We start from the raw sequence: 26,929 nt of genomic DNA, 5'->3' as shown, positions 1-26,929 counted from the left end.
TAAAGCGCGAAATTTCGCACGGAATTTTCAGCGAAATTTCACAAGGAATTTTGCACGGAATAGCGCAAAATTTAACAAGGAATTTCACGTGAAACTTTTCATGGAATTTCGCACGGAATTTCGCGCGAAATTACGCAGCGGAAATCGAAATCCATAGTTCTTCATGGTCAACTGCGCTGCGGTGGGATGGTTCAAAAGACATCCTGTGATGGACTGCAGGTTGTAATTGTCTGTGTTCAACGCTGAAGAAGTTGTTCAATTCTTCAGTATCGATTGCTTAATCAGATGTGTTACGTCTCGCGATCACATCCTTTTTCAAGTTGCACCATTAATATTTTGCAGGCAGATTGTGTACAAAGTGTAGCATGGCATAACGCTTCATAGCTGTAAAATTCAGGGAGTTGGCTCTGTTTCTCTTTCTGATGTGTTGCTGCCACTGGTTGTCTCCACGCGTCCTGTTACGGTTTCAGGAGTATAAGGCTCTGTCGATTTCTTCTGATATCCATGGTGTATGTTTGTCATGTACAATTATCTTGCGTTCTGAGGCGCAATTCTTTAAGCACAGAGATCTGCTGTTGTGGTCGAGTCCCTTGCAGCAAAAAAAAGGTCGGCTTGCATTCGGAGAGGGTTGATGGAGTGCCTATTTCTTACGCTAATTGACTGAGGACTAGGCTCCGCATCCTAATGTTAGCCTCAAGGTAAATCACGCAGTGATCGAAAATAATGTACCAGAGCCATAGTCCAGAGTAACTCCTTCCACGTTGAGAATCGCCCAACAACTATCAAGCTTTCGGGAACCGCTATGTGGTGCAAAAGGAGCTCTCAATTCTTCGGTGTACCAGTTTACCATGTCCTGGTAGAGAAAGGATTTCGAAGGCACATGTCGCCAGTTCCCCGGTTCGGTGAAAGACAATATTTCTCCAACTCGAAACGCGACAAATTGTTTGTAGTTTCGATGCAGTATGTATACTTTTCTTCGATTGGCAGTGCGTGGTTGTCGCATACAGTGTGCATTAACCTTGCTCCTAAAAGAGCCGCCTAAACTTCCATTCGCGGAATGGATTTGTATTTAAGAGGGACTACTTTGCTTCGGACCATAACTAGTGCTACTCGCACTTCTTGACTAATCACGACACCGAAATCGTAACCCAACTCGTTAGCATCTGTGAAGACGTGCAACTGCAACGACTTCTAGGAACTGGAATGAATATTTCCGAAATACCATCCAGGCTGTTGATACCCGGAAGCAGCCACTTACTTGGGTGTCCCAGCCTAAATCGAGCCGCCAAAGATCTTGGATCAACATCCGCTCATGAATCAAAAAACGATGAAATCAATTCTAGTAGATCAAACAGACTCACGACAATGCGTAAAGCGATCCGCTTCATCGGCCGCTGGTATTCTACTACATTCGGAGCCAGGTCATTATGCCAGCTTGTCGTAAACACAAAAATATCTTTTTCTGGGGCCCACGCCATCCCCGAAACTCGCTGTCGTTTCTCTTCAATACTGCAGAAGATGTAAAGCAGCTTCTACTCGGACGCTTCACCCAAGCATCGTAATACTTCGGGACTATTACTGACACAATTTCTCCTGTTGAATCCTCCTCGCGAATGTGTTTTTGTGCTTCTTCTGAAGTGTCGGCGCCGTCCTCTCCTTGATCGCCGTCGTCGCTTCAGGAAATTCCATAGCGTCAAACGGAGGCGGGTTTACGTTGAAACGAAATGGGAATCTTTGAGAATAAGTGTCTTCAGGGTTCATCCGGATTTGGTGAAACATCTTTTCGATGTCACCGCACCTTTCGCGAAATTTGCATATGACACCCGGTAGCAACACCAGTAAATCCGACCATTTTAACAGTTGAGAATTCAGTGATACTCTATCTACTTTTGCAGCTGCATCCCATACAAGCCGCTGCTTGTATGATTTTCTTGAGTAAGCCACCACGTTGAGTGGTAGATAGTATACTTGTTTAGTATTGGCTCTGCTCAACTCTTTTTGCGTCGCCTTGTAAGCGTAGTTGTTCTCGAGATATTCACGAATTTGCTGGTCTACGTTATGACGCAGCTCCGGATCCTTTGCCAACTTTGACACTAGGCTATTGAGTATCTTAGTGGCCATCTCGTCAGTCTGTCCGAAAAGCATATTCCATCGCTCTTTAATAGCAGTCATAGTTAATAAATCTTCCAATCTCACGAAATGTGGTTCTTTCCAAAATTTTCGTCGCTCTTGCAACCTCCGTCGAGTCTAACGGTAAAAACCGGAGTAATTCCTGCATCTTCCAGGATAAACTGTTGGCGGATCATCTCACTCAGCTCATGTTTAACATTGAATTCATGTCTGTGATATCCCAGAATTTGACGGAAGTCAATTTTTTTTTCGCCGCACGGTTTATAGATTGTCCAGCCAAGAACACTCTTTACGGCCATAGGTTCGGCTGGTTGGTCTACACGAAAAGATCCAGATTACGCAAATCAATTAGTTAGTATCTTTGGTTTCGGGTTCTGAAACAAGTCCAGGTGAGGGGAGGTCCTTGAGACGTCTGAACTACTTGGTTATTTCATTCAGCTGCAAGCTTTGTTTCGGCAGATTCAATGCATTAATTGTGCTCACGGCTAAAAGTTTGTATCGCTGTCACCCTCCCCTTGCTGAAATCATCAAGTCGACCCGCTCTGACTTTGAGAGCTTCTTTGCGGGCCACGTTCGAAAACCACATTAGCTCCAGCGGCACTAAAACTCCCACAACTACGAGGCTGTGCGTCACACTAGAATGGATTTCCTCGCCGAGAAAAGCAAAGGTATCAACACTTATTGTGTCGTTGAACAATGTGATTGATACGACACGGAATAGAATGCTTGCCATTGAAATCCGATGTACCTTACAGCCGGCCTTCACCACAATTTCCTTTTCATCTTGATGTTGCGCATACGGCCGTTCCCAATGATACACTGGAATCTTGATTTTCATGGCCAGTTACCGTGGTCGAAAAGACACATGTTGCAGAACTTGTTTTCTTCGACCGCTCTCAAACGTTCCTTAAGACTCACTTGCTTGAATTCGTCGCAGTTCCGTACTCGATGGTCAGGTTTTGAGCGAATTCGGTACGACTTCCGGGGTGGAGTATTGTCCGTGCCGAAATCATCATCGGGAGTGTGGAGGTGAGCTTTTTGGTTCTGCTTCGCTCTATCGAGGTAACAACTACCATCTTTTGAAGGTACAAGCGTCGTGACCTCGCTAGCATCTACTACCAAAGCGTCCATAAACTTGCCGAAGTCCTTCAGCGACGAGTCATTGAACGCCCGCTTGTACCGGATCCAATCAAGCTTGATCGCGGCCGGCAACTTATCCATAAAATCTTCCAGCATCGTCGAATTCGTCAGGTGGCTTCGATGGTCGCACAATTGTTGGACTGCTATTCCAAAATTGATGAGATGAGCTAATCGCTCTGGTTTTGGGCTCTGGTTTCCAAACATCGTACTTTGCCCAGCAGAGCAGTTCCGGCCGTCCGTACAGCCATAGCAGAGTCTCTCACTGCATGCGGGAACATCATTAGCTTAGTTACCCGCTTCGCTGAAATCTCCGTTTCGCGTCCCAAAAACTTGGTCGGCAAGGTTTGTTTCGACACTTTCGGTTCATTCTCGAGCCCTGATATCTTAGCGGAGTTGTCTACTTCATTTCCTGCTGTCTCTGCTATCGAGTCTTGCAGCTTGGATCCAATACGCACGCGACTGTTGGTTTTTCAACCATCTACTGCTGGGATAAGGCTTCATCCTCCGTTCTTCAAGGTTGTGTTTCTCTTTCAAGAACTGCTCCAGCATATCGAGCCGCTTCTTTACTATCGCAATTTCCTGGTTTTTCAGCTTCTTTTCGCAGACGCTCTCGCGCTTTCTTCAACTATCGCTGTCGGCTTTCCAGCTTTGTTTTTCTAGGCCCTGTTTCTCCTTCAATCGCTGCAGCGCCTTCTGCGCCATAGCTCTGGAACCGGATGTTCGCACAGAACCATTCCAATTAACAGCTCGTTTCAGGTTCCTGGGTGACGATGCGCCACTTGTTCATAAATCCTTCGCTGGATCACTTAGCGGCCCTTCGTTTCACCTGCTATCGCTGACCGTACCATCCTTCTTCGAGTTGGTTGCACTCAACTCCTCCGTGATTATAAGGGTTCGGTCCTTTGTAGCAGTTTTTTCCCACTTTGGTTCACAGATTTGGAAGATAACGGTGGACAAGTTGTACAGTGTCATGGACAAATCTCCACTCCTGGTGAGACATTCGCGAAGCAAAAACGGACATACATCGCCCTGCACCATGTTGTCAATCGAATTCTACCTTTCGCATTTCTCACAGTCAAATCCTTCTGGTTCCGGTGACATCGTTTGAGATAATCTTTGAGGATGTTGAGAAGAATTTTCGTGCAACTCAAGCTGAAATTATTTGATTTTATTAATCATATGAATCAGTAGCAAAAATTGTGAACTCACATTATGTCTTCTATCGAATTTTCCGAACCAATCAACTCACGACGGACAGTATATGCATCGGTAGAAATTTGTCTTTCTGGCTACGAGCAAAATTCACTTGCAAAAATGTTCGCATCAATTCAGTTTGAAGCGACGTCCGAGTTTTTGACGGTCAGATGTGCGCTATCTTGATTGCCGTCGCAGGCAATGTGGAAAAGTTCTGTCATTCCAGTGGACGTAGCTCCCCCAAATTACTATTAAAATTTATATGCTTAGCGAGCGATTTAAATGGTTGATAGATTGAAAGTAATTCTTTTTTTTTTTTAAGTTTGAGAAATTTCACTGAAGACAACTACACTTTTTTTTCTCCTATGGCAACTACGATCGCGTCGAACCGTTTTTTCCATGACGTTTCTCGATAGCCTGCTCCAGGAGAACGCCCACCTGTTCCATTCATGGCGATTGCCGCAGCGGTGCCAGAACACAAGTGTTGCTTTGATCAAGGGAATTTATTCAATTATACTAGCCGATTTAGGGTAAGCACTTGCTGTGACTATAAAAGTAACGCTTACGCTGACTGTCTATTATAATTATAGCGTGTCGACGTGTTTCTTCACCTTGTCGACTAGCCTGAAGTGTTCACATTTTTATCAATACAGACATCAGAACCTATTGGCTCTTACTTCTTATGCAGTATGTGCTTGTGCTTCGCCAAGTCATCCAAAATTGTTGGCGATTTCACTGAATTGCACTGGGACCTGGCGCTTACCGCGGCCTAACAAGCTACTACCTACAAACTTTGAGAAGGCCCTAATATCTTTAAAAAACGTTTCTAAATTCAGTTGTTCCTCAAGTTGAAACGGTTAAATATTCAATTAGCGAAAACTAGAACCACCCTAGCGTTCTTAAATCAGGAAATCTTCCCGCAGGCTTGGAAAATATGCAACGTTGTGCTAGGCGCCAGCCCCTTAAAAAATACTTCATGTTATTACAATGGCCTTCCATGCTTTTGTAGTCCGGCCTGACAAAAACAATTTTCATGTTTGATGGAAGCTATTGTCGATGAGATTAACCATCAAATCGCGAAAAAAAACTCCAATCGCTCTGTATTCGTTAAACCGTTCAGGTTTTTAACTCACCGATACGAAACATAAAAATGCAACTTTTCCATGATAGGTGTTGTGCCGTCATGCACAAATCGAATCTCTTTTTTTTCCTTTAAAGGAATAAAAATAATTGCATAGTTACAGGCGTTTGGCTCTCACGTCAAATGTTCGTATTCTGTTTCTCGTCAGCAAGCCAGAGCTTCTGGCTATCCGAGACATCACTCGGGACCAGCCAGTTGTTTTAGGCAGTCGCATGTTCATTGAACTGTTTGGATTTCTCGCACTGACAACTGACAGCAAGTTGGTGTTAGTTACTGACGAGTAGAATATGGAACACAAAAATCCAGCTTACCTAAGCTAGGTGGTATGCTGTGATGCGCAAATCGGATCAAATTCATTTTTTTTTCCTTTATAGAAGTAAAACAAAATGCACAAAAACTCACCAGCATTCTTCAGCTTCTCCATCTCCGGCACATCCGTTCGCAGTTCCGTCTCCGGCAAATCCACCTTCATCTTCTCCAGATTCTTCAAAATCGTCTCATTGGTATAGATTACAACATTATCACCGTAATCCTTCTGCAGCTGTTGCATCTCCGACAGCTGCTCTTCCTCGTGAACATTCATCCGTGCTTCCTTGCCCGGAAACTGGGTACTAACGATGGGCATATTGATCTCCACCTTTCTTACGGTGGTGTCCTCCTTTCCGGGTTGGCCTGCCGCGTCCGGTTTTGCCGATTGGTGGTGTTGGTACACTTCGGAAGTCATCGGTTCTTTCGATTGCTGCTGTGCGTCCGACCACGGACTACTGTTGGCGTAGCTCTGTCCCAGCAATTCCGGATTTTGATTCTGCTCCTGTTCGTGGGGCAACGTCGTCGACGGATCGATACTGATCATCCCGTTTTTGTGAGTGTTTCTCAGCATATTGACCTCGCTCTCGTCCAAATCTGCATTTTTATTCTTCAGATCCGCCGTATTCGGCGCGTTTGGATTATGACGGAGGATTTCGACTCTGATGAGTAAAACAAAATGGTTAGACGTATCTGAATAGTTGCGCCTCTGCAACGTAATACTACCGTAAAATTCCGTCGCGGGGCCAGTCGCTCTTCACATGTTCCAAACAGGTAGTAGGGGTTTGCGAAAAATGCACATGAATGTAGACCAGAATGAAGAAGGCAGCCAACGCTTTCAGCAGCATAATCAGCTCGATGGCTCGCCGCACGGGTCTGTAAATAGTTTCAAAGCAATTTAATAACAGTACTTAAACTTAAGTGATGCAATTTAATTGATTTTGTTCGAGCACCAATTCGATACCTGGACCTGAATGCACAAAATCCTATTTGAATTGTGTACATCACTTACCGCCCCTTCCTGATAATCAATTCAAAACAACTTACTTAGGAACCATTTGGGCATACGCAATTGCCGTCTTGAAAAATAACGCATGGAACAATCGATCTCGGACGTTGATGAGAGGATTCTGAAGTGAAAAAATATTGACATTATTGCAAACAGCTAAATGTTAACAGCCCTAATCCTAAGCAGCTTACCTGAGCATTATTCCTAGCTCTGGGTGGTGGATTTGCTAGTGGTGGCGGCGGAGGTGGTGGTGCAGCATTTGCTTGTGGTGGCGGTGGAGGCGAAGGATTAGCTTGTGGAGGTGGTGTCGGAGGAGCGGCTCCCTGTCCACCGGTGTTATAATTGCTGTTGTTATTGTTGCCACGATTGATGTCTGGTCTCGATGCAAAAGGTTCCTGCGGAGACGCAGCACTTGGTTCTGCCATTTCGTCCTCCTGTAAAGTTTTTTGTTTGTTATCAATATTACTTATCAGAGCGACCTAATTCCAGAATCATATAATGAAAGGATAGTTACCAGTAGAAAGACAAATTTAATTTGTCACCTTGTGTATGTATTCTTTTCCCTCCCCAGCAGCAATCGATTATGGATTTCCTATCCGATCCAATACCCAGCTGCAGGCGAATGTTGACAAAATTAACTCAAGATCCGTTGGTTTCCCACACAACCGAAAACCGACAAAAACGCAACGCCAAACCGAATCGCACTGATAAACACGAGACGTGTACTAATTTGCAAATAATGGTAGCAAACTGCAAAAGGAAACTCGCGACGTTCGCGATAAAATCGACAACACTAGCGTCGTCACAAAACTTCTACCGATCGAAAACAAAAACTCACCCGTCCGATACGCGAAAAAGAAAATGTTAATTCAACACCGTTCACCGATTTTTCCGCACCCTGCACAATTCTAAACCGATCGGAACACTCTACGATTTCGGTGGTACGAATCGCCAAATGGAAATCCACTTCCAAAACGTATTTTTTCCTAATTTTTCTGTCCGTCTCGGATGAAATTTCACCTAAGAATTTTCCATTTGACACTTGCAACGACGATAACCATCGGACCACGAACCATCGAAATCCAAAGTCGATTTTTTTTTCTGCTGATTTTCTGGTATCTGTTTTGTCTCTTTTTCCAGTTTTGTTTTGTGGCAGCACTTCGTAAACGTCACGCGGAATGTGATACGCTGGGTGTCAATTGACGCGGCGGAAGATCGCGGTTTGTTGCGGTTTGTGGATTGATTCCAAGATTCGAAATTGAAAGGTGAGAACATTTTTCTATGCGTGAGTTGTTAGGAAGTCCATTGAGATTTTCAAAATATTATTTCAAACTTGTATTTGTGTGTTCATTTGTGACGATAACCTGTTAGTGTAATTGCCTTATGTCAGGCCAAGGAAATATTAGTCGATGAAATACATTTAGAAAGTGCAACACAGAACTAATATAGAAATAAGATTAAATTAGATCAATGTTTTGTGAAATTCTTAGAGGAAGCTGTTGTTGGTTTCAGCAAATACAAATATGTTAATACGGAATGCTCTGATGATTTTTCGAGGACACGTTTTATAACCCAGGTACACCAATAAAGGTACACTGTCAGAATGACAGTGTACTTTGATGAAATAGTGCTAAAACTAGCAACACAGGTATTGCCATGTTGTTCTTGTTGAAAATTTATGACATTTCACTTCGATTGTGTATTTAATTAAATTTTCGTCTATTTCGTCCATTGTCATCAATAGATACCAGATTTTTGATTGACGGCACTACAGTTTACTACGGCGTTATGGCCGTGATTCTTTGGTAAGATATTCGTGAAAATAAAGCTTAACATCCGGATATGCGCATATTTTTCCGACAATCGTGTTCAAGTAGACATGCTAGATCATAACAAAAAGTAACTGCGGAAAATTGGAATCGCCACGATGGATTCTTTGTCATTCAAAATTTGTCAACGAGCAGAAGCCAAAAGATGGGTTACAGCCCTCATCGGGGCATAATAATACTTCTATGCTGATAGCAGAAATCGATTGTTTCCCGGTAGTATATTGTCAGTGTCGGCCGTTGGAAATTTTGGTAAGAAATCCGGAGTTTTTCAAGTTTTCTCTGCGAACCAATTCAAAAATCGCCTAGAATCATTAAGAAATATTCGTTTAGTTCGATATATTCCCAGAACGGTGGAAAAAAGTTAACGGAGCATTCCGGATGGACCCGCGGGAATTCTTAAGAATGTGCCGATCAACCGGGTATTTTAAACATTTATTCGTTTCAATAAGATAACTTACATTTGAATTCTTTTATATGAACGAAAAATCATTACTACACGTACAATGTAATATGAAAGAGATTTCAGATGACGCCGTTTCTAATGATGAAGGGCTTGGAAACCTCAACGTAGACGCAGAAGGGATTACGACAAATGGCAATTGTTCCGAATCGCGGCTTTTTCGGAAAAAGGGTTAATTTTTTTTTTTTTTGGAAATGGTTCTAAATGGCCTATTTTACAACAAGCAATAACAAAAATTCGGGGGAAAGCTTTAAAGTAGTTTTTAACTGGAAAGATAAGTTTTTCCCCCTTACCTTTATAACAGTGGCATTGCGCATGACAAAGTGACGCTAAGAGCGAAGGTAGTGTGATGCGGCTTGCCGGCATAATAAAGTCCAAGGATTCGAAGCGGCGCAAAGCCGCTGAGAATCCGTCACTGTATTTAAGGTAAGTGGGAACAACTTATTTTTCCAGTTTAAACTACTTTAAAGCTTTCCCCCCGATTTTTTTCATTGCGTGTTATAAAATAGGCCATTTAGAACCTTTTTTCAAAAGAAATTAACCCTCTTTTCGAAAAAGCCGCGATTCGGAACAATTACCCGACAAATGGAAACAAACAATGCGCAAAAGTCGGTACCTGTTTGTGTCGTCTCTGCCAATTTACCAAATCGAAATCAGCAGCTATCGCCAATATCGACAGAAAAAACTATCTATGAAACCTCCAAGTATGACAGGCGATACCATGACCGTCGTCTCTCGTGCGATCAAAAATGAAGTCCGATGCCATGCTGTTGCAAAGGGAGCGTTCAGGGTACCCTCAAATTGAGGTAAAAAACATTTCATTGACTTGTGCATATCTCGGCTTTTAACGCTGGTGTTTGTATACAAGCATCAAGGCATTGAGAGTAAAGTGATCGCTTACGATTTTCCGGACGGTTTTGAGGCACATTAATTTGTACACTACTGTCCAGAGCAGCACGATATGCTGTGCTATTATAAAAATCTAACGAATAATCAACAAAACAATAAAACAACCCCACTCTTTGAAACACTATTTAATTTTTATCACTTCATCCATATCCACACAGACCTGTACGCATAATTGAAGTTTATGTTGGATTCATCGGCTCAGGCAAGACACAACCAATCTTTTCCGAAATCTTGATGGTGTTCGTTGAAAACCTTCACGTTTCACGTATCTTTTGGTGGGGGTAGTAATATCTGATTTTTGTGAATAATCGATTATCTGTTAATCGAGTAATTTTTCAAGAGCTTGATTAATCAATCAGCGTTGACCCATGTATGACCCCAGCATTCTGGTACGGGTTGAAACATTCAAAGAATTGTACCTTGGGTAGCCTGCAGTGGAGAGTAGTTTTCAGCCATGAACTACATGTTCGGTGAGGTGACATCGTGCGTTTAATTGATTGAAATGCTCCAGAATAAACACTGTAAGACTGTACTCCTGATGCCTGTTACAGTAAGATATTTACTGAAAGTTAGTAAAATGGAGTTTTATAATCTGCCCTGGTTTGTGGGATCACGGTGCGAAGAAGCCATCAACGAGTGTCTTTCGAATTCATGCTCATATCTAGGAACGCTGGACTGCGTTTAACTTGTGAATGACTATCACTCCAACTGTAAACCGGATTACATGGGGCGACTTTGTAAGATTAAGGTTGATTTCTGCGCTAACTCACTTTGCCTGAACGGTCTGTGTTCGACTAGACAAATGGGACATGAATGTGTTTGCGTCAATGGATATTATGGTAAAAATTGAGAATTTTCTGGGCACCAGAGTTTGGTTCGGTAACAGATCATTTGTGAATGGATTTACGTACTGAGTCAAACATTTCTCGTTCTCTCCTTGTTCGTTCTTGAGTACGGTACTGGTGTAAAACAGAACGCATGGCACCTTCCAATCCAATGTAAACCAAACCGCTTCCTGCACGGACACCGGGGAAATACTAAAATCATTGAAAATGTACCAGTCTCCTCCACTTCGATCCATTTTGAGATCATGATAGCTCTTTGGTACGTGCACCAAAGCTACCAGATTACGCTGAGTTCTGTCATTGATGTAAACGCCGGCCGCTGACAAGCGATACTTTTTGATTTCCGAAACGGCATGTCTGAAATGTAAAAGATTTCAAATTGTTGCTACTACGGAATATGCTCTGACTCAGTTTGCAGCTTTCGTGAGCATCAGAACCTTTAGAACATCTGGAAGCAGTTTTCAACGATCCAATTTTCAAATTCTCCTTCTCATCCAACATCATTCGGAAGCCTAGTGGGAACCATTATTTCTGCTGACCTTGTTTAGACGCATTCGAGTTGAACGACGGTGGGGATTTTCTGTAATAACAGCGTAAAATATTATAGGACCTGCGAGAACAACATTCAGGTTCAAGAAATCTCACCTCGGATGGAAAAAGCGACCATCTACCCGTAACGACACATAATCCCATTACCTACGTTTGCACTATTCCGCGAGTGCCCATCGCTAGACACTTGGGACAGTTAACCGACATAATTTCCGACAGATGGCTGACGACTCTTTTGATTAGTGTGGGTAAAATTGTTGCACTTTTCACACCAGGCCGATGTAGTTTTTTCACCGGACATATAATTTTTCAAAATTGACGCAAATGTTCCGTCGACATGTCTGTTGTTGGTGTTGGTAGGATACAGGATATTGCACACCAGAAGGATATTATTTTTGACACTTTCGGTGTTGTACTTGAGGCAACATTACCACTACTGGCCACTAAGAATTGAAACTTTTTATTGTTAGCATCATACTGCTGAACTTCGCTGTCCAAGCATAACTGATGATCTTCCAGGTGTTGCATATGTGCATCTCCGCCCCCGGAACTAGCGTTCGTGGTGAAACGGATAGTTAAATTCTTCGCATACCACTAACCGTATCGATTCCAGTTTTGAATTAGACCGATCAGATCGATGTTAGCATTTTTGCTTCGATCCGAAGAAAGTATCAACCCAAGGGCAGCTGCTTCCGGAACGATCGTAGAAAATTGATGGCTTGGTAAGATTGACCATGGCACGAATAATTTTCAGTTTCAATATACGAAACGATCCAAAAAATTTCACAGAAACATAAATAAATGTCAATAAAAAAATAAACTTAAGAACGGCATGCTCTGATCGGATTTATCGAAATGTGTTGCCGTTTCTTATTACTTTTCAGTGTTTGTTAGTTGTCAAGCAAAATCCATGCATAGGGTTCATTAAATCTAGTTTTCGGTGAGCCAAAAAAAGATTACCCTTTTGTATGGGACCTTGGCGTATTTAATTTGTATTTGGTTTGAGCTTAGCGTCAATAGGTAGGTCGTTCCAGCATGCTGCTCCGTATACCCGGTCAGCGTGGCAAGCAGAAAGTTAGCAAAAGTTGGGCAAAGCGAACTTGATGCTGGCAGAGTTTCTGCGAGCATTTTGCGCGATTTGTGCGGGAATTCTGGCAACGAATTCGCTCAAATGCAACAACCGTTTCTGACAGAAGCGGTTAAACCAACCGATGTTGCTCACTTTTATCCAGAATCCAGCCAGAAATGAACGACCAAGATCTCTGTACGCTTCCTGCCACACCTTTGTCAGATATTTTGCTCAATTCCTGCTAAATTCTACCGGGTAGGAATTGCCAGGATCTTTGCACAGTTTATGTCCGAGTTATGCTAGGGTTTTGCTCGGTTCCTGTCAAAATTTGCCAGAAAACGCGAGCGAAACCGAGTTCGCCCTAGCTCAACTAACCCGGCAGGACTGACAGGACTGCCAAACCAAGACTTACAGATATCTAGCAGAGCGGCAGAAAATTTGCTCACTGGGTACCAGCAGACTTTTGCCACTGCTATTTGTGTGCTCGGGTATGACGAAAGATCGCGTCCGCGTTGTACGTGCTGTTGGAGGTATTCAGGCAAATCTCCGTGGTATGCCTGCCTCATAGAGCAGCATATTCTTAGCCGGTAGTTGGACGATAAATCGATTCCAAGAATAGAGTTCCGAACGGTTGGAGTAGAGTCTCGACGGCGGAGGTTGTGGACAAAACGGACAGCAGATTTGAAGTAGCGATGCAGTTGCTTTTTAAGGGATCTAGGGAGTCCGGGGTAGTATATAATATCGGTGTTACGGAATCTTTCGGACTTCCTTTCAGCGAAACTCGTGGATTTGGTGGAGTTTGCTCAAAGCTATAATTTCAATTTTATTTCATAATTTATAATAGTCTTTAAGTTTTAATTTGTTTTTTACTCACATTTGTTAGTCCTTTTGATGTTTCAACCGCAACAATGTTTGATTTTAGGAAAGTAAATTTTAATTATAGGTTTGGAATAAAAGGAATACTGTACTGAAAAAAAGCGCGTGTCTGTTGAAGCTAGATTACAGGTTTTTATGACACCTGTTGTTTCTCCCTTGTTCGTTGTGTTGACATATCGAGATTTCGTGGCTAGTTCACAGATGACAGTACCTTGGTCTGCTGATACATGGAACAATCGGAATACGGGAAGATGGGCATCACCAATGCTTGTACCAGCTTCCTTTAAGTCAGCATGGAGAGCACTGAGGAAAATCGACGAAACGTGCGCAAGACGTTGTAGGTTTTCAGACTTCGTTCACTTGATGAGACCAGGATAGATTACGATCAAGTTTCATCATTTGTGAGCACGTTGGACAATGGTACTGTTTCACCACAAAAAATGATGTTGGATTGTGGTACAATAATTCCCGACTTACTGAAAATGGTCGCTTGTGTCTTCTTTGGGTTAGGAGCCAGCCAGTTTACGTCTGCCCAGTGAACCATTGCTTCGAGGTCCTTGATGATAACATGTACAAGTCTATCTACATCGGTAGCCAGGCCGGAAATATAGATTTGTAGATCATCGGCGTACAGGTGGTAGTTGCATTTCAGAGTCAAGGGCAGACTATTTATGTACAGGCTGAAGAGTAATGCGCTGAGACAGGATCCTTGAGGTGTACCGTCGAGGACATCTTGCTCACTGGACAGTGCATTTCCTACGCGAACGGACTGCTTTCTGTCATCGAGGAATGATGATATCAGGTCGCATGCTGTCTGGGAGAACAGGAACTCGTTTCGAAGCTTAGCTCTCAAGGTTTGATGTTTAATGCAGTTGAAAGCGAGAGAGAAGTCCACATGAACCATGACATGTCCAGTACAGATCGCATAACGGCTAACGTAAAGAAGATGACAAAAACACATTGTACAGATCACTCAAATTTGCATAAAATTAGAAAAATGCATTTAATTTCCATTTTTGCATCAACTTTGCACTCCCTCGCAGAAAAGTTTGTTTAACAAACGTCTAAGGTTGATCCACATTGTTTGACGTTTGTGTTGGATTTTGTTAGTTTTTTGATTGACTGGGAATGGCTGTGTATGGGTGATTCAATAGTTTAATCATCGACGAACCGACATGACAGAGGCATTCGAAAAGTGTCCCAAACAAAATAACGATTGTTTTGAATTGAAGGGATCATTACTGTCAAACTGCGACAGATCGCTCCGCCATGTTTGAATCTGGGCAGTTTTCTCGATAAGTATGTTGATATTACAGAAGGTGTGCAATTCCCTCAGCTGCGTATGTAGTGGTAATATGCATCAAAATAATATTCAGAACTCATGAAAAATGCATGTATTCTGTTACTTTTTTGCTTGTAACGGACAGTTTTGTTAAATAGTACATACATAGGATAATAAAAAAACTCCAAAAACGATCTTCAACATGTTAAGAAAGTTTTTTTCGTTCTAGCATACCTGGTACAACGTCGATACACCTTGGTTTTTGCGTACTGTTGTGTTATCGACGAAGACTACCACGCGAACCATTATACAGAAGCCGCTTGTGTAACAACGTATTTTAATTTAAACAATTAGGACAATATCTGACGCATTTTTTGTTTCATGTGGCAAGTCGGTTCGTCGGTGGTTTAATGTCGTTGGGTTAATTGCATAGTAAACAAATCAAATACTTCTTTACCGGATTGTTTAGTGGAATGTTGTTACTTACAGGATATAAGATCAAATTATACTAAAGTGTGATGAGAGCAAATAAATGAAAAAAATGAAAGATATTTAAATCAATTTGAGAATGAGAATATTAAATATGAGAAGCACGAAACCAATGCATTCGAAAGCAGTTGGTTACGCTATAAAATCGTCCAGTACGTAGCTAGTGTACTCACTAGACCACCCAAAGCGTGATTCTTAATTTGAAAATTTCCCTTTTTTGAATCGATAGCGCCTGGCATACCAATTGTTACGACAGATCTTCATTTTTAAGATGTTTGAAATGTTGTGAAGACATTTTTCATATCCGGAAGACGATATTAGTGAAATTGACTGGTCTCTGGCAGAATTCTAACTCGAAATTGAAAAACGATTCTGAGCCATGGTTTAGGAGACAAATAACGACATATTTTAATTAATTATTAAGACAATTGAAAAATGTACTTGATTTAAAGTTTCCACTATCACTCTCAAGTCTAGAAAGCTGTCTTAACCGTTATGTGTCCGATAGGGTACCCGGGTACCTTTTCAGATTTCAATCCGGGAAATTACAGTGTTTTTCGCCAAACAGGAAATTTTTATTTAGTGAGCTCTTAGAACATCACCAGGCATTGCTTTTGGGTGAATAAAATTAATGGTAAGAGAAACGGGAGCCTGAGGAATGGCTTCGAGATTTTTTTTTGCTACGTAACAGGCCGACAAGTGTGCCTGGGTACCCGTAAAATAGAAATGCTCATGATTTTTTTTGAACCGAATTGGACTCTTGTGGATATTTTGGTTTCAGGAACTTATAAATTTTTAGGTTCTTTGAAAACGAAGCGGATAAAATCATCTGGTTCATGGGTATTCTAATTTTCGGAGGAATATTCCAGTATTGGGACACAATTGAGATATTCACCGAAACGTACACGCCGCACCAACTGCTTACTAGAGTGGGACACGGTTATATTAAAAAAAATTTGCTCCGAGTAACTTTTTGGGTCCCATTTACCTCCCAGAACAACTCTGCAAATTTTGAGCTCGATCGGTGAAACTATATTTTTGCGCCAAAGGTTTAAAGTTTACATGAGATTTCGTACGGGGAAATCGTCTTTTGCAAAATAATTCTTCCAAGAGTCGCCCGTTACCTCCTAAAATAAATAGATGTCTGATCTCTGTAGGAAATTTGTCAAGGAAATAAAATCTGGAAGACTGCGAAACGATTTAACGCTTGTGAAAAAAGTTATTAAGCACAAACCGACTGATGCTCTGAAGATTGTTGAAAATTTCAATTTTCATAGCATCACTGCTACTGACGGTCGAATTATATACAAAATTTTTAACTTTCACTTATTATGTACAAAAGAAGCCTCAATTTATCCTTCAAAACTCTTGTGAAGTGACCAAACGGTACAGATAATTGATTTAGACACATTAAACGAAGATCAGAACAAAATTGTATATAATTGGACTACCAACAGCAGTGGTGCTAGAAAAAATAATGTTTAACCCTCCGGAAGTCGCGTAAATAGCCCACTGAACGAGCAGCCGCTGATGCGCTAAGACGATTTCGCTAGATTTTCAGAGCAGCGTGCACTCAGTGCACTAGTGCGACTTCCGGAAGGTTAATCAATCGCCAGATCATCAATCGGTTTCTGCTTCATAACTTTTTTCTCAAGCGTCAGATCGTTTCGTGGTCTTCGAGACTTTGTTTCTATGTTGAATTTCCTGTAAAAGCCACATATTGATTTATTTTTCGGAAGCAATGGGCGTCTTCTGGATGAATTGTTTTGTGAAAGTTAGAACCACTTGATGATTTGACCCCGGTATGGACATTCCAGAACAGGTCCTGTGGGGCAAGCGTTGCCAACATTTTTTTCAAAAAAACTGGAACCTTTCTTGGAAAAAAAAACTGGAAAAAACTGGATGCTCTAAAAAAAACCTACTTTACCCTTGTAATGTTTAAGTTAACGATTCAATGAACGTAATTTTAAGTAAACACGTATGTTCCATACCTTTTACTGAAAATTGGAGTCGGTTTTTTGATATTGTCCAAATTAAAAAAATATTAAAGCATTCGAATCTGATTGTAATTGTAAAAGTTAGTCGAATTTTACTGTTTTGAAGGTTTCAATCTACACATCCACAAAATCCAAACTTTAAAACCATTTGCTAAGCTTTAGGATACGCAGTGTAATAAGCGAGCAAAGGCGCTTTATCCTAGGCATATTAGCCAGGGCAAGATGTAAATACCTCTGTCCCATCCCAAAGGACCAAAGGAGTGACATTAACCTTCTTAGCAAAGTCACTCCCAACGATTTATCATATTCCCTTCAAACGGAAACGGTTGGTACGGTTGTCCTCGTTTCTTCCTCCTTTGAGATTCGAAATTATTCGTTAATGAAATTATTCATTAATTGAATAATTTAATTACCGTTTAATTTTGAAACATCTTTAAACCCAACTCTGCACAGTAGGCCTGGCCGTTTTAATATTTGCGACACATGAAAATATGCTTCAAATATTAATATTGACAAGAAAAACATTATAGAATAACTGTAGTGTTTTCCAGGATGCTTTTCAATACTGGCTGTGTAAGGGTTAGAATAGAATAGAATTTGCTAAGCTTTAGGATGCGCTTAAACCTTTCTTTAGATACCACTATGCAACTAGCTGAGAATGTTCATCAAAAATTTTGACACAATGTACTGCCACGTTTATGTTTGAGTTTTTAATTGAAATCCAATCAAAATGTACATTGCCGAACCGTTTTACTCACAAGTGGTATAAAAAGAGTTCAGGTTACGGTGGATTAAAATCTTATTCTGGGGCACTCGGCATCATCCCATGGCTTGCTTGAAAATTCTATGAATCAAGTAAATGAATATTTTTAAAAACTGGATAAAACTGGTTCAAATTTAAAAAAACTGGAAGATTTTTCCAATTGTCTGTTTGACTGGATGTTATAAAAAACTGGAAGAATCCAGTTTAAACTGGAAGGTTGGAATCGTTGTGGTCCCGTAACAATAAATAATAGACTTTTGAGACAATTTCGAGAATTTTAATATCCAGGTCAGTATTCCATTAAAATTCACAATTGATGTCCCAATATACGAATCTTCCTCCGAATATCCGGGAACCGGATGGCGTCTTCTGGTTCATTTTTACAGATTTTGAAAGTGGATGAATTTCTTAATTGAAAGCGCCCAAAAATATGGAAATCGGTTGAAAAATTCCACATCTTTTTAATTGGCGGCTACCCGGTACCCTTGTCGGCCTGCTGATGGTTTTTTTTGTTGGACACATAACGGTTAAAATCATCGAACACGGGTTCCGTATTAGAGGCTCCTTGAGCAATTAATTGAACCATTCAGGTGTAACATTTGAAAGCTGGGTCTAAATGCATTTTTTTTTTATATTCTCATGTTCCAGATTTCAACCGTGGCACCTTCTCCGGACGCACCACATAATAGTTGAAATCTAGCGTCAATTGACAGCAACGTTTTCCACATTTTGCGCGCGTTGCCGTTTTCTGACATCAGCTGTCATCATTCAATTCCGCCATTCGTCTGTCATCGACGTCGCTCGCTTTTGTTCCGCATAGCACTCAGCAGCAGCAGCAGCCACCATCCGAGAGAAGTGGAGCCGTCGTCGAAAGTGAGCTGTGCTTGCAGGAGTATCGTCGACACACGTACCACACTACTTGTGTTGTTTGTTCCTTGCTGTAGCGTTTCCGCGTGTGGACGCCATTGTTCATTCTATTGTTTAGCAAACTAGGCGCCATATTCGGTGGAACAATAGCCAAACCAGAAGGCATTTTGCGCTCTGTGCGACATCTTGAATTGCGTCGGAACGTTGGTTTTGTGAAACGCAGAAAGGAAAGGTTTTCTTCGTTTTCTGTGCGTGTTCATCGGTGTGTGCGAGTGGTGGCTTTTCTGTGCGCGTACGTGTGTGAACTGTCAAATTGAAGAAAATCAAAAAAAAAATGAAAATGTGTGCTGTGTAGTGCGAAAAGAGAAGCAGCAGCGAGAAGAGCGACTGGCAGAAGAAAAGGCCACCGCCATCGGAAGAAAGAGGAATTTTCGCTACTCGTTCGACTTTCGGGTGTTTCAAAGCGTACAAATGTCCGCAAAATAACGAGAGTTCCGCTGTCATTTCCCGTTGGATTTAACCTCGCGTATAGTTTCTTTTTTTCGTGTGTAATTCGCGGCTATAAGTGGACGAAGAAACGCAAATTCTGGTGTCGGGCGGAACGAATCGGACGACGGGAAACGGCTTGCTAGCTAGCTGCGGTACAGGCTTTTGTCTGGCCTGGCGTCGGGACGCGGGCGAACTTGAAAAATTGTCTATTTTCGGAAGATTATAATAAACTACGCGCAGGAGGATTCCTCGCCTCACCCGAGTGAAGGTGCCACTATTGCGTGTGTGAGGTAAGTTTTATCGTTAATTGATTTACACTCCCCGTGCCCATATAGGTGAGCCACATAGAGCAAACGCGAGCACACGGGGTTGGGTTGAAATTTCGACGGAACTGTGCACGGAAAATGTTGGTGCTTTGACATACGTTCAACATTCATTCATCGTTTTGCTTGTTTGTATTTTTCCGATTGATTCCAATATCAAAGTAGGCGTTGCTGGTGAAGATATTATTTTCTGAAACAATCGGAAAGATGATACCCGCGCGTTACTGGAACGGGGGAAAGGTTTGCTGGAATGCCTGAGGAAGGAGACTCCATTTTCTCGCAAGTCGAATTTCGGTTCGTCTTAATTATCACCCTCCCGCTACGTTTGCAATATGTGTCTGGCAGAGCTCGTCGGTTGGTTAAATTTTGGCCATGAACAGTTTTAGGTGGGTTTCGGTCTTAAGGGAAATAATGTTGCGAAGAAAAGTGTTAATCGGTTGAAATTGAAACAATGCAGATTAAGCATACCCATACTAGATCGCTATGCCTTCTTCGTTGCCAATATTCAGTGTACCTGCCTACTGTAGATGTCTATAGATTGTGTGCAATTTCGCACTTCTTTTTGGCTTTCGATTCGCTTTGCCTTGTTGAGGTTGTGGCGGCTAGTACATGTTTCGTCATATTCACAGTAAAATTTCTCGTAATTTTTGTAATTTTATTCAGCACGACAACCTGTTAGTATAAATATTAAATCAGGTCAAGGAAGTTACTTGGATAGCAACAAATATATAAGGTACAAATAAAGTTACAAAAAAGCTAATTAAAAATGGCGCGGAACAAACTGTAAGTCGAAATGAAATGGTTGAGCTAGAAGTTTGAGAGCATTTTTGAACGATGCTATACTAGGTTTTTTTTCTTTTTTGTTTAGTGGTAGGGCGTTCTAGCAGGATACTCCAACGCTAGTAAACTTTTGCTACTGGATGTGTTGTGTAGCGGGATGATGAAGCATCGTGTGCGTTTTTGTTGGCCTCGTTTTAGGTGTTGTAAGATATAGTTCGGTAATCCTTGCTACAGAAAACAGCATTTTTTTCTTGGTAGTTCTTTGGTAAATCAAGCATCGTGTTTCTGACTGCGGCGGTGGCGACAAAGGTGGTAAACGAAGTGAATACGAATACGCGAAGGATCAGCTGCAAACGCATTCGCTACAACGCCAACGTCGAGTACCACTAACTGCAGTGCGTTCGTAGTCTCCGCTGGATACTGTTTGTACGGTGGCCCGTCGTACCTGTCCGTCGGGAGCCTGTTTCGTAGCAATTACCCGACCTTTGGGCCAGCAGTTCCAGTCGAATTTTGAGTCGACGATTGTTACGATGTCACCAACTGTAATAGGCTTCGGTAGAATAAACAACTTGGTTCATCGTGTGATCGTAGATAGATAGTTATGGACCCATCACATCCAGAACCTGTCTGCCATGACATGTGACTGGATCCAGCAGTTCTTTCTGTACGCATGGCTGTCGCAGAAGGGAGCCTACGACCTCAAACCGTTTGCTGATCCTAGTAAGAAATGGTTAGATGTTAAGACGGGCAATTCGTCGTCATCTACGGGAATGTTAGTCAGTGGTCTTGAGTTGGCGACGTTCTCGACCTCGATCAACGGATTCTGCAGCATGCCGCCGGTGGGTAGTCGACTGGGCTGCAGCTTAACCAAGTTCGTCTTCACACTGCGTATCAATCGCTCCCATGCTCCTCCCATATGTGATGAAAGCTCACTGAGTGCAGCTAGAAGTAACCTCGGACTGGCCGTCGTGACCGAACTGCTAGATTGCTGCCTTGAACAGCTTGCTTGTAGACTGGAAATTAGTTCCGCGATCGCTGTAGATAACTGGGATCTTATAGGCGTAAATTTCTGACTGTGCTTGGCGGTACAAATTGTTTTCTTCTTTAGTCAGTTCTTGCTGTATCAGCGGTCCAGTGAAACATCGTTCTCGTCTCGAATATTACTACAAGTTATCGATAATTTGAGTGCTACACGATGTAGAAGTGGAACCCATTTGGAGCATTTTTGCGGAGTAACGACCGGATCCATCGTTGGTTGTCCGGGGAATTTCGGTAAAATCAAACTCCGCTGCGGTTTTTCAATTAAAGTAGGCTCCACTTTCCGAAAGTCGTATATTTACGCTTCAACTGTAGGTGTAATTCAAGTTAGGACAATTCATTAAATTTAATAAGAAAAACCTTCAATTTACCTTACTCTTAGCCTTATCCTTAAGACTTCGCAAATTAATCATTTAATTTTAATACATACGACCAAAATCAACAACGTTTTATTTTCTTCTACCTTCAACCTGACAGTTCTTGCTTTATGCTGTGCCCGGCAGACTGACTCGTATGTATGAGTATCGTCATGCCGACAGGGTTGCCGAACCTTCGACTGCGTCAACATCCTCCCCCGGGTGTATCTGCCCACCAATCAAGACTGCACCTTCACTTCCTTTGACATCCAGTAACGCTAACTTGGATACAGGACGACACAGCTGCCCATTCAGCGTTTGTACGATCGCCTGGCGCACTCTACCCTACCCTAAAATCTTAGTCTGAGAAGCTACGAGCACTATCGGCTGCTTGACCCCGCTCGAATTCCCGAGCAGAAGGTGATTTGGCGTGAGCGCTTCCGATTCCTCAGCGTCAATCGGCAAGTACGTTTGAGGCCTAGAATTTACCAGCCTTTCCACAACTCCACAACCATCGTATGCAGTCCTTCATCGTCCAACTTCCCGCCCAAGTACGCATAGCGTATCGCGTTTTTTACCGATTGTACTGAGCGCTTCCACGCACCACCCATGTGAGGAGCCCCTGGCGGAATAAACGTCCATTTTGTTGATGCGTTAGTAAATGTTGCTGACACTCCCTGACTGATCTGCTCTTGTACAATGCGCTCCGCTCCCTGGAAATTGGTCCCGTTATCGGCGAAAATTTCAATCGGTGAACCTCGTCGAGACACAAATCTTCGAACGCTGGAGATACAGGAAACGGTGGATAAGCTGTAGGCTATCTCCAGATGTACTTGGCACGCCCGGAAATTCCTCACCACAGTCTGGAGCGTCGAGATCATATACACCTGCCGCATCTCGTTGAGTACTGTTTCATGATTGGCGTGATGATATGCGCGATGATACCAGTCGCAGTGTTACAGGATGATCCCTTGGCAATTTTATAGGGTACCGCGCATCAACAGGCAGATGTTTAGCCTTCCTGACCCGACTACATTGACGAAGCAATCCGCGATCGTCCAAAACTGGCACGTATTGGTACAGGTCACTACCGGTATCTAACGACTTCCTCTGCTCCAGTGGTAGAGCTCAGCATTATCACTTCATCTATGAACTTGCTTGAAAATAGTTTCCTTGACAGTCAGTAACACTTCTTGCTCGAGTTATCCAGAATACTTACGTCCTGTGCCTCGGGCGTTGTTCAAGAAACGTTTCGCATAAGCTATCGTTCGATGCAGTCTCTCTCAACAGGAAAAGCGGTTGTAATCGATTAAAGGTCCGGCCTCCACGTGAAGAAATATCGAAGGACGCATTTTCTCGCTGGCTGCTACCGACGGTTTCGCTGACTTCGACCAGTTGTCTTCTGAAAGACGCAAGAAGCTCGGTTCTCCAAACCAGTTACTCTCCTCGCTAAAATAAGGGCCACTTCCCCACTTGGTCGCTTCATCTGCAGGGTTTCGCTTCGACGGGACCCACCTCCACTCGCTAGCTTTAGTTGACTCCAGAATTTCTCCCACTCGATGCGCTATGAAGGGTCGATAATTGCGTGGATCCGCTAGAATCCAGGACAACGCAATTGCAGAGTCGGTCCACAGCACCCGTCTGGAAATGGGAATACGAAGGTTCTCCAGAGTAAACTTTAACAACCGTGTTCCAAGCACGCATGCCTGCAACTCCAGTCTTGGCACGGACAATGGTTTCACGGGGGCCACCTTGGCTTTTCCAACAACGAGCACGCATTAGGCATCGCCTCCGAAGTCTACCGTTCGTAAGTACACAGAACAGGAACAAGCGGTTTCACTAGCATCCACAAACACATGGAGTTGGGTTTCGACGTACGTCTCCTTTGTGGCGCCAGGAAAGTAACAACGTGGAATATGCACGGTCGAAATAAACTGGATTATCTACATCCATCTTCGCCAGAAGTCACGTGAATTGTCGTCGGCTGCACCATCCCAATCCGGTTTTGTATAAGCACCTTGTCGTGGATCAAGAATGGTGCCAATAATCCTAATGTTAAGTGACATAACACACCTTAGAATCTGCCGTTTTGTTGGTCGAATATCTCCAGCGATCAAGGATAGCACATCTTCGCCCAATTGTGTAGAGAAGCTCGACCCATCTGTCCGGGGAATCCACAGCATTCCTAGTACGCGTTCGGTTGCTGCAGTCCCGGTTAGGCAGAGGGTTTTGCAGTCCTCGGTTCTAGGCTCGCCCAGAAGATCAAGGATATTTTCGTTGTTTGATCGCCATCCACGCAACGTAAAACCGCCATTTCGATGTACTAGTCGAATTTATGCGGCTATCTGCCGTACTTCTTCACTTCCAAAGCTGCACTGCTCTCGGAAACATCTCGGAGTGCTTCTTCGCGTTGAGGTCCTTTATATGTTGAGCTGAGGTCGGTGAACATGTGGAGCCAAACGTATCAACATCCATACGGTAGATTACGGGATCTTCAAAAGATACGAAACGCCATAGGAATCGCTGCGAGTGCTTATCGACTTTTCGTATGCGCACTTGGTGAAACATTTCTTGAATGCCACTTGGTACAATCGGAAACGGAAGAGAATGCCGGGCAATGAATTTCAGACCGCGGGCGTCTCAGTCTTGTCGAGGCAATTCTGGACCACGAAACCAACGACTGGCCGCTGATAAATCGGGAACGTTGTTTTTTCATCGGCGACGTACACTTTCGTCGGAATCCATCGTCAATCTTTGATGCCTGTGAACTCCAAGAGTTCACTGAAGCGGAATGCTACAAACTGGCTGTATCGGCGGTGGTCGGATCCCAACCAGCATAATACATCTTTGGAATATGACCAGAAGTATCGCTTGCCAGTATTGTATCCGACAATCGAAGTTTTCGAGCTTCAAGCAACTCTACTCGGCGTTCGATTATCGGATGTAATACTGACAAACGATACTTCTGGTCATATTTTGGATGGGCATGAATTTAAGGGGTGCTACTTTAGTTTTTGCTTCTACTAATCAACATCCGATCGCATCTCTTTCTTAGAATGTTAGATATTCAAAGCCGGTTTCAAAGCCGTTCTCGCTTGCATCCACGAACGCTTTATCCCTTACCGTTGTCAATGTCCGGTAACATCGTAGAACTGTACGTCTTCGATTTGGTCATCTCATCCGACAGACGTTCTCCAAATTTCCCGAGGAAGAACCATCAGGAACATTAATAGATGGGCTGTCAATCCTAAAGGGCCATGTATCATCATCAGTGTGCCGAGAACTTTACGTTTCGTTGGCCGACAAAGCAGAACTTGATCATAGCGGGATGAAACATTGTATGTGAAACAATCGGTTGAAGTGTACCACCGCATTCCGAGCACCTTTTCCGTTGTAGTTTTGTCACCGATGTTTAGATTTTTTTCCTCCGCCGTTATCTCACTTCAATGTCGTCATTACCGTACCAGAGTTAGATGCCCAGTTGCGTATTCCAAATCCGGCTTGCTCGTGTATCTTTTTCACATTCTGAGCCAGCTTCACTGCATCTTCTTCCGTCTCCGTGCTTACGAGTATGTCATCAACGTAATGCTGCCTGATGAATAGCGTCCACTGCTTCTGGGTACTCTTACTCGAATCGTTTTGCGTTGCTGTTATTTACATGTTGCGCAGTTGCTGGCAAGCAACATGCCCCGAAGGTCATTATATGAACGACGTACACGTTTAGCTCAGCCTTTTTGCTATCTTTCCAAGAAAAAAAAAATCATTGGCAGTGCTGATCTTCGTCTTGCATTAGAACTTTGAACTCACGAAGGCACTGAAAGAAGCGAAGTTAGCTGGTCTGGACCCTTCAACCCGGTATCCACACGAAACTTACCCGGTTTGTTCGGGTTAGCAACTACGAAGATAGGAAGGTACCAGATTTGTGCATGGCGTACTTGTAGTTCTTCCGGAGTCAACTTCCTTACTTACCTTACCGTTGAGGCTAGAGCCTTGTTGTCTCTTGCTGTATTCAGAAGCCGTCTCCACTCCACTCGGTCCATTGCTGCTTGTCGCCAGCCTCGCAGTCTTCGAAGGGTCCGCTGGCTATCTGCTCGCTGTGCCGGTCGGGTCTTCTTGTTCCTGTAGGGTGAAGAACCATCATCACCGGGTCGTCGTCCTTACGCGGCCCTTACTGGCGTGTTCCTGGATCTTCGTCTCGTTAGTCGGCTAATATTTGCTCGCACGTGATCGTATTTCCAGAGTAGACCACACTCGTAGTGCTTATTTGTTGAACGGGTAAGGGACTCTAACAACGTATGGGCACGCTGATCTTCCTGAGAAATGAGAAGTTTGTTCGGCTCGATAGCTCCCATGCTATTCAACGCAAAGTATGATGTCATTATTCTGTGTAGGTCATCAAACTCCCACCTATAGTCGCACCTTTGGACGCTGTGGAAGTTCACGGATCCACCAATTTCTTCCTTTCCGGTGGAGTTACCGTAGCTTTTCCTTCAGTAGTCCGTGTCTGACATAGTTCAAAGCTAGGGAAAAGTCGGCGTGGACCATAACTGTGCACGTGTCATCATCGAAGTTATTAATATGTTATGGGTGATTTTTACTAACGTTGTTGTTGTACTGTGTGCTTTCCGGTAACCAGACTGATGTTTGGCAAGAAGACTAGGATTGGTTGTTTCGAGGTACTCGGTTATTTGGGACATAGCAATTGTGTATCACCTATGGTGCGTTTGGGATTCCGAACGTAGAGCGGAAAATGGAAGGTCTCGAGACGCAATCGCATTCCGAATTTCGTTTGTTATCCACGGGGTGCCTTTGTCTTGTACACATATTGCCCTTTCGGGAGCATGTTTATTTACCATGCAGCGAAGTTCGTTCTGCAGTGGTTGTGTTTTATTGTTTATGTTCTCTTCTAGGTAGATGTACTGGAGGTTCTTAATTTGATAGCCTGTTTGCAGCCTCAAGGAATTGATTCCATGAAGATTTTGAGTTGGTGCTTCAGGTGTACGCGAGTCGGCGATCAGATACACTACACAGCTTCAGGTTCCGATATCGAATTGGCACTAAGAGTTTTGGATTTTTGGATAAAATGTG

At 43.0% G+C, this 26,929-nt stretch overlaps 2 protein-coding genes and 1 long non-coding RNA gene across 4 annotated transcripts in view; 2 read left to right on the top strand and 1 right to left on the bottom strand.

Moving 5' to 3' along the window:
- The window catches only part of LOC131693616 (membralin), a 288,379-nt gene extending 280,345 nt beyond the window's left edge, over window positions 1-8,034 (bottom strand). The window contains exons 1-5 of the mRNA XM_058981562.1: window positions 7,435-8,034; window positions 7,112-7,354; window positions 6,959-7,041; window positions 6,638-6,787; window positions 6,008-6,573 (exon numbers count right to left, since the gene is read on the bottom strand). Coding sequence (XP_058837545.1) covers window positions 6,008-6,573; window positions 6,638-6,787; window positions 6,959-7,041; window positions 7,112-7,345 — 1,033 coding nt within the window. The 5' untranslated portion in view covers window positions 7,346-7,354; window positions 7,435-8,034. The remainder of the gene's footprint in view (window positions 1-6,007; window positions 6,574-6,637; window positions 6,788-6,958; window positions 7,042-7,111; window positions 7,355-7,434) is intronic.
- A 525-nt stretch (window positions 8,035-8,559) lies between these two features.
- On the top strand, window positions 8,560-10,291 carry LOC131692816 (uncharacterized). 2 transcript variants are annotated; one of them, XR_009306068.1, is made up of 4 exons: window positions 8,560-8,725; window positions 8,798-8,998; window positions 9,080-9,168; window positions 9,267-10,291. It is a non-coding gene; the product is annotated as an uncharacterized LOC131692816 (long non-coding RNA). The 2 variants fall into 2 exon arrangements; XR_009306067.1 differs by having other exon boundaries at window positions 8,560-8,998; window positions 9,267-10,244.
- Window positions 10,292-18,807: 8,516 nt separating this feature from the next.
- Window positions 18,808-26,929, top strand: part of LOC131694162 (protein Smaug) — a 52,334-nt gene continuing 44,212 nt past the window's right edge. The window contains exon 1 of the mRNA XM_058982636.1: window positions 18,808-19,634. The gene's annotated coding sequence lies outside the window, so the exon portion shown is untranslated. The remainder of the gene's footprint in view (window positions 19,635-26,929) is intronic.

This window comes from Topomyia yanbarensis, chromosome 3 (genome assembly GCF_030247195.1).
Source record: "Topomyia yanbarensis strain Yona2022 chromosome 3, ASM3024719v1, whole genome shotgun sequence".
NCBI lineage: Eukaryota > Metazoa > Arthropoda > Insecta > Diptera > Culicidae > Topomyia > Topomyia yanbarensis.
This window is presented reverse-complemented; position numbering and strand designations above follow the sequence as displayed.